The 12,619-nt window shown below is 31.8% G+C and overlaps 2 protein-coding genes across 2 annotated transcripts in view; one reads left to right on the forward strand and one right to left on the reverse strand.

The window, feature by feature from the left end:
• Positions 1–637: 637 nt before the first annotated feature.
• LOC139527881 (ribosomal RNA small subunit methyltransferase NEP1-like) lies at positions 638–7,205 on the reverse strand. Its single transcript, XM_071323555.1, has 6 exons — positions 7,062–7,205; positions 3,835–3,936; positions 2,811–2,952; positions 1,968–2,026; positions 1,211–1,357; positions 638–769 (listed from the first exon to the last, which is right to left on the reverse strand). The coding sequence occupies exons 1-6, from the start codon at positions 7,173–7,175 to the stop codon at positions 656–658; spliced, it is 678 nt and encodes a 225-aa protein (XP_071179656.1). The 5' UTR covers positions 7,176–7,205; the 3' UTR covers positions 638–655.
• A 195-nt stretch (positions 7,206–7,400) lies between these two features.
• LOC139527882 (uncharacterized) overlaps positions 7,401–12,619 on the forward strand; it is a 39,322-nt gene continuing 34,103 nt past the window's right edge. The window contains exon 1 of the mRNA XM_071323557.1: positions 7,401–7,527. The gene's annotated coding sequence lies outside the window, so the exon portion shown is untranslated. The remainder of the gene's footprint in view (positions 7,528–12,619) is intronic.

Below are 12,619 nucleotides of genomic sequence, written 5' to 3' on the forward strand. Positions count from 1 at the left end.
ATAGAGGGTTTCTGCTCACAAAGTAGCTATTTACCAAGATGGTCAAGTCCAAATACCTGACCATGTCTAGACTGTTTTTTTTTATACTTGTTTTTTTATTTTGTATCTGTCTGTTTTAACTGAAGTCCTTTTCAACTGATTTTTACAGTCTGTTCATATGTCTTGCTGTTAACACCACTGTTCCAGGTTATGGGAGGATTTGGTCAAACATAGTTTTCTCCCTCTCTGTATGTATGTGCCTGTAAAGAGCTTGTAATTCAGTCCTTGTCGTTTGTTGCGTACATCATATTTGTTTTTTCTTTCATTATTTTGTACAAATCAGACTTAATTGTTTTACATTTGTCATTTCAGAGCCTTTCAGTTGACTAAGTGTTATGGATAAAACTAATTATTCTGGTATGTTAAAGTTTATATATTACATATCACTTACGTCAGATGCAAGTATGCAGTATGGTTTTGTTCATTGTTGAAGGCTTTTTTGTGATCTATAGTTGTAAAATTTTATGCCATTTGATTTCTGGTGGAATGTTGTCTCATTTGCAATAATTCCATCCATATATTCTTATTTTATATTCTGGAAGCAGTTAAAAATACATATAAATGGATGAAATGCTGAAAAAGTGGTCAACTGCAAAAATTACATAATATATTTTATTCATATGACTCCCCATTTCTCTTCAAAAGCAGAACACAACTTTGCACAAGTCAATGCAGCTGATAGAGGATAGTTACTGATTGATACTGTCTTTTCTATGTAATCTACATCCACCTGTAATAGATAAAAGGGAGGTAATAAGTCATAAAGATATGTCGAAGTACAGACATTGAACATTAACTCAGAGAATGTTAATTGATATTTGATGATCTATTGCCAATAATCCAAAATGAAAAGTATCTTCTAAATCATTTGCCATATAATTCAGAATCTGTAAAATGTGTAACAACCACAAATTTTAAGAAGAGAATATACTGTAAATTTGGAAATTATTGAGAGGTTTTTAAGATTGCGAAAAATGCGAAAAAGTTGTAAACGCAATAATTTAAAGTTACATTTTGAAAGATTTAATATATATATAGAATATAAAAGGATTTTTCTCAAAATCATAAAAATTAAACGCGCATTTAAGTCTAAAATGAAAAAATTGCAAAAAAAAAATGCATGCAATAATTTCTGAATTTACAGTAATTTTTTATAATACATAACACTTACACTGCCATGTGCTAGGGCACCCACAACAAAAACCATTGGTTCATTGTCGGGTACTATATCACGTATATCTGTAATATCAGCCTGGAAGGAGGTACCAATTTTCTGACAACCTACTGGTAAATGATCTGCAATTGGATTCTTTATCACCTAGAAAAAAATCAAACAACATTTTATACATTTCATATGTCCAAGCACTTTTCTAGATTTATAATGTATACAAGTGCTAAGAGATTATTTTGCTGTCAACAACAAAGCTATGGACAGACATAAAGATTGCTTTTGTTAGTATCTTAGGCTTTCCTTGACACTGTTTTATTGCAATCCTCTTAAAAATGGCTAACAAAATTGAAAATTTATAATTAGACAGCTTCATTTACATCGCATGAATTTGTGTGTAAGCTATTTTAATTCTTTATCCAACTGATTGCTGGGGTTTCTATTAGAAAAAAAAGGAATTTGCAGTTTATGCTTCAAATAGTTATTATAATATACTCCAGCAAGTACTCAGTATTTTTTCACAGATCTAGCATTCCTTATATTTCTATATAAATATGATCCATGTATGCTAATACATATAGATTTCAAGCAATTATCACAAGCAAAACCCAATGCAAGGGAAATAACTCCTGTTTGCATCGTATGAGAAGTAAGAGCAGTTACCTCCCATACAGTATATGTTGTAAGCTATAAAGCCATTCAGATTTAAAATCCTTTTAAAAATATATCACCAAAAACTATTCTAATATTTCGACCTTACCTTTAATAGTTTCTGTGGTCCATCTGCTGCATGTATGCTAAGTTTGTGTAACAACTGAACTAAAATATACAAATACAATATTACTTTACAACAACAATTACAAAAATTAATTTGTTTTCCCTCTCCTTTCAAGCAGGTAAAGAAAATATAATCTGATGACAGAATAAATGACAAGTTAACAGGTTTTTTAAAATTACTTTTCTCTGTTGCGTTGTTTAGTTATTGATTTTGTCTGTTTGTCACTTTTTACCATGATGTTGTCTGTTCTTAAGCTTTAATTTTGATTTCCCCTTTTTAAAATTCAAAATATTTTAGTGTTTGAATATCAAATGATGTATTGTACATTTAAACAGAGTGATTGAACAAAAACCAAACCATGTCTTTTAACTATCAATACCTTTTTTTTTCTTTTTGTTGGGGAGAGGGGGTGTACATGCAGCAATCCCAGCATCCATCTTTCCCTAATAACATGTGCCTTTTAAACACAACTAGTCTTAGATGGCTGGACAGGAATTGGGGAAACATTAACTACAGGTATACATGTGTTACCGCTTTACCATATCAATTGTTCATGAAAGAATAAGGCTCTGTCCTGCTCAAAAGGGAGATAATCTAACTTACTACAGAAATGCAATATGTGGTAAAAGTCAATCTTATTAATTTTAAGGGAGACTCCTGTGGAAATTGCCAAACAAATACCTTCAAAAATTTAAACAATTTTAAAACAATACCTGAAGATGTACATAAAGAAATACAAATATTGTCCAAAAAAGAGGACATAATATTTGTGTGTTTTTGTTCATGTCTTTTCATTTTATATTGTTTAACAGAACACCATCTTACCCATAAGGCCACAGAATCTGTCAAAAGTTCTTGGGATTCTAGTCTGTGGGTTGATCTCTATTAATACATTTTTCTCTGTGTGTATATAGACTTGTAATAATCCTGCTCTGTTTAAAGGACTGTCCATCAACATCAATAGACACTGAAGACATAAAGAAAAGAAGAAATGTTAAGGTAGTGTTTTTCTATACTAATACATTCAATCATGCATGTCAATAGATATTCAAACTTTTTTTTTCGAAAAAAAACATGTCTGGTAACTTTTTGCATTATAATTAGTTTACAGATAAAATTGAGAATGGAAATGGGGAATGTGTCAAAGAAACAACAACCGGACCATAGAGCAAATTACAGGGGAAGGCCACCAATGGGGGTTCAATGCAGCGAGAAACTCTCGAATCCTGAGTAGTCCTTCAGCTGGCCCCTAAACATATATATGTATACTAGTTCGGATGTATGTACATTGACAATATTCATGATATAAAGAATTTCTGTGTTTTACGCAAAATGCGTAAACATCATGGATATCATTTGTCCTGATCAAATTTCTATATCCGCTTAAGGTGGTACCCAACACTTTAACTAAAATTAATTTGGCTCGTTTAATTTTCTTAAAATTTTGACAAAGTATTTACTTTGACCCTTTTACAATAATATAAAAATTTCAAAAAATTTGAACCAACCGTTTTATCAGAAAAATTACACTGGTTATATAGCAGTTTGACAAACACTTATTTTGATCATTGAGAAGCTTAATATTCCCTTAACAACACAACATATTTAAAATGTTTAGCTGATTTTACAGAGTTATCTCCCTGTAGTGTTAGGTACCACCTTAAAGTATTATAATATGAATATAACATTGTATAAGGAGATGTAATGTGATTGTCAATAAGACAACTTTCCACTAGACTTAAAATAGCATGGATGCAGACAATTATATGTTTTTGTATGTCACTGTACATGCTTTAATGCCTTCAAAAATGAGAAACACCTCAAGAATATATATATGAGAACTACTAACCTGATGTGTGATGTCTGGCCGACATTGTGATATGTCTCGTTTAAATTTCTTTGCAAGACCTTTATGCTTATCACAGTTTAATAATTCAAACTGTTTTCCAACCTGAAAAGAGAATTTACATATGTTTATAAAATTTTATAAAATATATTATTTGGTACATGTACCAATGTGTACTATACTTGCCAAAACTGATTCAGTTGGTAATGGAGTGTCAAGACCTTCTTAGATAAACAACAAATATCATGCAAATAAAAGAACTTAAGGAGGTTTAAGGGTACAAACATTTCAGCAAAAATTTAAACATTTATTTTTCATTACTTTATTAGTTGTCATGGTTGTTACTCTATCATAAAGTACAAAAATCAACCAAAAAAACAATTTGTTTCGGTCCCATATGACTTTTAAAATGTGTATGTCTTTGAAAAAGCTCCAAATTATCTCCCTTTGGTACAAAAATGCCATTTTTTTGCATTAAAATTATCTTTTTTAACTGATCAGTGAAATATATTTTTTATTATTTTTTTAAATAAGCTGTACTCAAACTTAACTTTTGTAAAATCTAAGCGATTTCTGTAATTTAGTTATTTTGTTGTTTCGATATTACCTCCGATCCATTTCTCCTACAGATTAGAGAAATGGATCGGAGGTAATATCGAAACAACAAAATAACTAAATTACTAATACTATTAGTTCAATAGAAAAAAAGTACCTGTACAATAATGTACAAGTATGCTTCTTTCGAAAGGCAGATTATGAGCTTAAATAAACGGTGACCCCATTTTTTTAATTTAATTTTTCTATTAAGTACAAATGTATATGATAAAGTTCCTTTATCATGTTTATAGAAAAATATAGCGAAATCCTATACCATGTATACAGAAGAAAAAAAAAGATTTATACCTGCGAGCCCCCTTAATATATATTCAATGATCATGATGATATTACTTCATTATATTATGCATATGGTTTATCAATTATTAATCTACAGTACACATGGTACAGTTAAAACAATCATGTTTACAAACTCCAAACACTGCAATTATTGATAGATTTAATTACACCAAGAGACTCTGTTATCCCTTCCAAAATTCTCAGAGAAATTTGAGTACGTATAGTATTTCCTTCAACTTCTGCATAAATCCAAGTGTTCCAGCTAGGCCGCTTTCAGAGGGCACGGTGCCCATCCTTTCCAGAGTGTTGCCCTGTTTGTTTTGAAGATCAATTGTATGTTGTATGTATTGATAATATGATACCCTAATTACTAAATTTTACCTGGCGAAAAGTTTATGACTTTGTTTACGACCCAAGCTAATCAAGGGTTACAGCTCAGTGAGCTGGTGTCATAATCTGTTGTTATAGGTAATCCGTTTATTGGATGGGTCATTAATGATCATCAATATTAATTCATTCAAATAGAATCAGTCAGTCGGCAATTATCTTTGAAGAAATGTCCATACGACAACCTCTGCACAATTTGCAATGTTTGCCGTAGTTTCATGGAGAAAACGTAATGACAGAAAGTTGAAAACCACAAACAACTCATTGAAGACATCGTTTTACTTGTTCTCCGTGAAATAAATAGCAAATTCAGACGTATTTGTCATTGACTGCCCTCATTTTTTATAAGAAAATAACAAAATCAGCTGCAATATTGTTGATCATATTATTTACATCTAGTCTACGTACTGTTTATAATCCTCCAAAGAAGGGGCACACACGAATAAAGACAAATAACCCAATCATGCAAATCTGATTATTTTGGGGGGGGGGGGGGGGGGGGGGGGGGGGGGGGAAAGTTTAAGAGGGTCTTAGTAGCAGTGTTTGTAGGGTGCCTTGGTCATCTTTTTCTGTTTTTTTTATTTTTAATACAAATTTTCACTGAACATTGCTATATATCCTAACATTGTGCATTTACTGAGCACAGCTGTTTTATGCTGTTTTTGTTGCCATTAAGCACAGCAGAGGTAGAAAGGTGAAACTGGTAAAGTGTGTCAGCCCATAAAAATAGAATGAAGCAGGACACCTTTCAAAACATGCTGCATATAACATGTATAAAGCTTAACTGTGCCAAGCAATGATTTAAAAACTTACGCTACCTTTTGTTTCTTGTATTAGCAAAATCTCTCCCAGCAGTGTCACACCAAGTAATTATATGCCTTAATCATGTTAATCCTAACTCTTATCTATGCGGCCAAGTGACATGTACAAAAATAAGGGTATTTGAAATTTTGTATGTAATTAAACAATTGAATTTCCTGTCTATCTATAATCATGTTAAATGTCTTATTGCAATTGCTTGAAACAAACAAATGATTTAAAAGCAAAATGTTGTCTTTGATTCCTTCAATACAATTACATTATTTTTTATAAAAAAAACTTGTTCTTGATTCTGACCTCGTTTTTTTCCCTAACCATGCTAACCATTACTAACAGGTAAAATAATATTTTATTAACAACATGTACATGATGTACGTAACAAGGGACATACTTATTTAAAAATAAACAGAAACTACCACCACTGCATACATTTGAGCATTTTAAAGAAAACAATGTGTCTCAAACTTTTGTATATGCATATATAAAAAACAAAATTATTTCCCATGCAGTTTGTTATACATGTACAGTATATTTTGTCTACTAAGATTCATATTGGTTGGCCTTACTTTATGATATTATTTAATACATTGTTGAAACAACAGGAATACTTGCATAGCTAAATCAACTTTGGTGCACAAATACATGAGTTAGGAGGGACACATATTTGTCATACTACAGGTATTAATAAATTGAATGAATGAATGTGTATTAACTCAGTGCGATCTTTCCTAATGAAATTAATAATTAAAATTGATCTGTCTTGCAAGCAGGGGAAAGTTTAAAGCAGCGAATAATGCCATGGTCAACCAGGCTCTAAGGGAGAAGGAACTCAGAGTGAACGTACCCATGGTAAACATGTAATCAGGGCAAAAGGACCGCTAAATTATACCCATTTAAGAGGATTCTGTCAACCTGTTATAATAGACATGGATAGTCTAATAAAGAAATAATGAGGCTTCTAACAAAGGGAAAATGGACATAAATTGTGAAAAGATGTTGGACTGTTTGTGGAAAATATTTGAAAAAGGAGAAAATAATGGTTGAAATGAACACAATTTTATATTTTATCCCTCAACTGCATATGCTGTTAACATGTCGACAGTAAAGTGAATTACTAAAACCATATGAACCTTGACAGATTCTAAAGATGCTCGTTCTAAAATCACAATGACTCTCTTCTCGTTGCTTGATTTATTCACAGATTTTATAACTTTTGTAGACACATGTTCTCTGGAGGCGGCCATTTTCTTTGTTTATAAATAGTCTACAAATTATGTTATACTTTTCCGGTTACATTACATACTTTCGTCTATTAATAACATTCGTTTCTGTCCGAACAATATATCGATCATCTTCATGTAAAAATTACAGGATTAAGATATATAAATCAGGAACAAGAATATTAAATCTATACAAAATTTTAAAAGATTTAACTGCGAGGTCGGAACTTGTCAGAACAAATTTAGAAAATTTATTCTGCAGTTTGTTTACATTTGAAACCAAATTCCAGTAACAACATGACAGTTTTTGCCATGTAAAGTGAACAATTTGAGTTAGACATCATCTAGAGAAAGCCAGATATACTACATTTAAAGGGTTAGAGTATATATATGTATCATGTTGAATGTGGGCAGTATTTGGAAGAAAAAAGTTTTGTTTATCATGTTTATCTCCAAGAATTTTTTTTTTAACTAGTACATGTGTAACAATACTAACATGTGTACATGTATATATATTTGGCAAAAATGCTAAATTTATGTGTATCACCAGGAATAGTGATTCAAATAATTATTTCGTCTTTAAAGGCAATTTAATTTTTTGCTTTGACGCCTTATTGCAGTTTTAAACCCAGTAAGGCTTAACAGCAAAAAAATAATTAGCCTTTCAACATGTTCAGCCAGACATCATTATAATTTGGACTAGAAAACTAGACTGAAACAAAACATTTTGGCACCAACACAAATCAGCACCCATGTCTGAAACATTTCAGTACAATTTTAGGAATCCGGGTCCGTCCGCCCTGATTCTGGTTCGCCCTAGTTTCTGTTCGCCCTAATACCTGTTCGCCTCGAGTCCGTTCGCCCTGATTTTATTTTTTAGTATGGTGTTGCGTTGTGTGTATATAATTGAATGTGTTGAAGTCAGTCTTCAATTTGGCCGAATATTTACGATGTATCATGTTAATGTTTATAGCTAGCTGCTACTGGGTTATAAGTTTCTGTACATTTCAGGACTACAAGATATTGTGACTTCAAGGTATTGCCTTGAGGACTAAGTTTGCATCTGTATGTTATTACGTTACTATAGGAAATTTAAGTTTCTGTGAATTTCAGCACTACATTGTATTTTTAAATGTAAAACAACTGACGACTAAATTATTTGTACATGTATGTAATTGATTCACCGAATATTTATTTATGATGTATATTCTGTGGTACTGCTATTAGAAAATAAGTTCATTATTAATCCATCAAAGACAATTCATATAACAATCAGTGATATCAATGATTTCAAATGATACCTAATTATCAGCAATCAAAATTTTGGCAAATATTCTGTATTTAACTTTTAATATATATATACATAAATTTCATTAATGTAATATATACATATCATAAATGAATATAGGGCGAACGAACCCAGGGCGAACGGACTATCAGGGCGAACAAACTCAGTGCAAACGAACCTAGGGCGAACATGTAATCAGGGCGAACGATCCCGATACCCAATTTTAGGACAAAGACAATTCAACACCTCATTTCCTCTCTTTATTTTTCCTCTAATACATGTAGGTCATTTCTGGAATCATGTCTTTCACTGGAAAAGATTGTCAATTTCGCATGGCTTTATAACGTCATTTACCAGATAGAAGGCACGCCTGTATCCCTGCTCTATTAAAAGTTTCCAGCAATTTCATAATCAGCATTCTGTAGGGTAGTATAGAAATAATTAATGTTCAGTAAGGGACCATCCTTTTAGATTTTAATTTCCTAAATATTTTGTGCAGTATAAAGTAAAACTTTTCCACTCGTTTGCTCAACCATGCATGCTCAACATGTGTTGGAAATTTCTATGCATACATTTAATGATGATTTTTGTCAAGGGGTGATGGAAGTCACATGACAGATTCGTCTGAAAACCGTATTCCGAGAACTGGCATAATATATGTTAAAAGAATTTTTGTAGTATTATTGAAATCCCTAAATATATAATAATTTTTACTGTAATGACTTTCTTTGACGTGTCAATTACAGTAAAATGAAAATAGACTTTCAAGATGTCATTAAATTACTGGGACTTAAGGGCATATCCAACAGTTTATTTCTGACGGTGAGAAATTTTTCCCCTTAAGATATTTCATTCTTCAGTTGACAGAGAATCGAATTTTGCCAAAAAAAATATATGTTGTCGATTTCGTTTTTGCAAAAATTACTGCTGAAAATTGAACATTTTTTGCAATTTTTGAGTAAAAAACGTTTTTTATTGAAAAAAATAAATATGATATTTTAATCAACATATACTTATATAATTGGGCTCAAATTGATGCAAAATAATTCAAGATGGTTAGAAAAATCTAACTTTACCATTTAAAGCATTAATTCTTACTCAAATAAAAGCCAAAACGTTATGGTGGACCCAAACAACGGCAAGAAATGAACATTTGAAATGCACATTTTTGATTTTTTGAAATATTTCTAACGGTGTCGATTTGGCCAAAGTGAGATATGTTATTCTTTTTAAAAAATGGAACTTCATAACGTTTTGAAAAATATATGTCACCATGCTCGTTTTTGAGAAAAATTGAGTAATATAATACTGTTTACTCAATCCCTCCCGTAAGCCTCACAAATTGCGCCAAAAATTAAGACGTTTCGGAAAATAACGTTATATTTCCCCGCTAATTTTTCAAAGGCAGTGCGACGGTGTGGTAGACAAATGTAGTTATACAATTTGACTTTGTTGGATAGTTGTCTCGATAGCAATCGTATCGCATTTTCTTATTTATAATGAACCAGTATCTGGACGAGATAACAATTCAGATAGTTTTACTATTGTGCTTGTCAAAATTGGGAAACCTGATAGTGAAAACCTCAATGACTCCGTATTAATTCATTTTGCAATTTCGGGCTTTTTATTCTTTATAGGCTTCTAGCTATAACAAAAATACGTATGTTGACTCTTAGTGTTTTGAATTATATGGGTCGTTGGATTGCTGTCGTATTAATGTATACCTTTAAAATCTTTTTCAAAACAAAAGGATTGATTGAGTATAGAAATATTCACATCTCTGGACGTCTCCCATCCGACAGTATATCTTTGCTAAAATTTGGTGCGGCCGTTTAGTTGCTTGGATGTATAAATTTGCAGCCTCGTTTAGTCGAAATAAAAATGTATATCCGATGCATAGTGTAGTGAGTTTCGCGCTATCTATACATTAAAAAAACATCTAAATAAATGGTTGAAGGGATATACGAACTTCGAATAAAATCTCTAAACAACAACAAAGATCACATGAATCTTCAAATAAGTCACATGGCTGATTTTAACACATCTGTTATGTCTATAGCAGTTGACGGTAAAAAAACAGCTTTATTTTAAAAAAAAAACCAGATGAGTAAGACAAAAGCTTGATGATAAACGAAAGGGCCGAAAAACGACCGTGACTGCCGTTGTTTTACTCTTCAATATATGAGTTACTGCATATACACAAAGGAGATTGTTTTCTGTTCTACTGCCCTCCACCTAGTTTGACTGCATACAATGTAACCACTGATGTAGACTACTATATTATTTTTGATTATGCAAACAAATGAATTCAAAGAGAAAGATGCGGAAAGAAATTCTAAAATTTTCGTTTAAAAACAAAATGTAAATAAAAATAAAATACCAAAACTGGAACCCTGTTTCAGACAACTATCCGTTGAAAACTGATGATTATGCATCACTATATGAAACTGATAAATTGATTGCTCCCGTTTTCCCGTGGCAAATATATCACACATAATTAGGACGAGGCGAAAGTGGATCTGAAGTAAATCATTGATACATTATTAAGATAAAGAGTTTGTTAGCGGTATAACGTATGCCGTACTAGAATAAAGTTGAATAAAATCAAAATCGTGAGTAAAGCTATTAGCCCCCCCCCCCCCACCCGCCCCCTTTATTCCTCAATTTTAAATTATGGTATTTCGATGGCTGTTTTTTTTTCCTATCCTATTATGGACCCGCTGATTTTATGAGAGCGTGTCTTATTAGTCAAGACCTACATCAAGACCTACACCGTTTTTTTTTTTTTGCTAAGTTATATTTGTTTTCTTCTACATAAGTAAACATCAAAATCGTCAGATCTTTTCTACGTGTATATTTATATACTACAATGTTTTCCTATTTCAATTTTGTTTTTATTACAGTGTCATTTTTTGTTTTACATTGTTTACCAGTTAAAGGTCGTATTCATTTAAAGATCTACTATATGTATGTACTGTACATTAGGACTTCAACGCAAAGCTAGATGCATGATAAATGTTAGTTTACGCTGTATCTTATTTTTCTCAAGAAACCAGTTTTTTTTTCATCTTTCTTAAGTCATGTAAGTTAAACCAAACTTTGAGTTTTCTATCCTGAATGACAAAATCTTGGAAAAGTTTGGTAAAGAATTAATTACAATTTGCATTCTAATGCAATAATAAATCATTATGCATTTGTTCTCGTTGTTCTCTACTGTATTGAAGATAATTTCAATAAAACGGAAACTTAAGTGAATATGGTCTATAATGATCAAGATAATTGCGGTTCTTTTATAATAGACTAAGACGACAAAGATATCTTTAAAGATTTGAGTTTTATTTCTGTTAATATTCTGTATGAGTTTTTTGCCGATTCCCGCCGTGCCCTTTCTTTTGATGAAAGAACCCGCCCTTTCCAGACGGCCATAGCAATTCCGATGGTGATTCCGTTATGACGTCGTTGAAACAACGTTAAATTACGGGAAACAATAGACGACGTTTACGTCTGTTATTACCTCCCCTGAAACTGTTGGATATGCCCTTAATATATATATATCTTTTATATTCTGCTGTAAACACATGAAACATATCTTTTAAATTTTGAATATGTAAATAAAAATGAAGTCATGCATGTAACAAACCTACATCAGGTAATTTTAATTTTTTGATGCAACATATTTTATACAAGGATTTTATAAGGTCAGAAAGCTAATATATGTAGGTAGATAGAGGCTGGAATAAACACTAGGTTGTTTTAATCTTTATGAGGCACCATGCTGATCTGTTTTGGTGTCGAATGTCTTTCTAGGTGCTGATTTGTCCTGGTGTCAGTTTGTCTTGGTGTCAAATTGTCTAGAATTCACTTGGACTAACACATTGTGTATTACATGTAGTTAGTGTCGAATGTCTTTCTAGGTACTGATTTGTCCTGGTGCCAGTTTGTCTTGGTGTCAAATTGTCTAGAATTCACTTGGACTAACACATTGTGTATTACATGTAGTCCCAGGTTTCCCAGTTTAAATCTTTAGAAATATTTTTGAATACAGACAAAACTGCATGTGCAACTGGAAAATTTTTAAGGGCCTTGATTAAGATGATGTGTGAACAATTGTCTACCTGATTTTTTCAATTCTTTGCATTTAGACCAGAACTCAGTTTTTGACCCGCATATGATAAATTCG

Source organism: Mytilus edulis, chromosome 6 (genome assembly GCF_963676685.1).
Source record: "Mytilus edulis chromosome 6, xbMytEdul2.2, whole genome shotgun sequence".
Classification (NCBI taxonomy): Eukaryota; Metazoa; Mollusca; class Bivalvia; order Mytilida; family Mytilidae; genus Mytilus; species Mytilus edulis.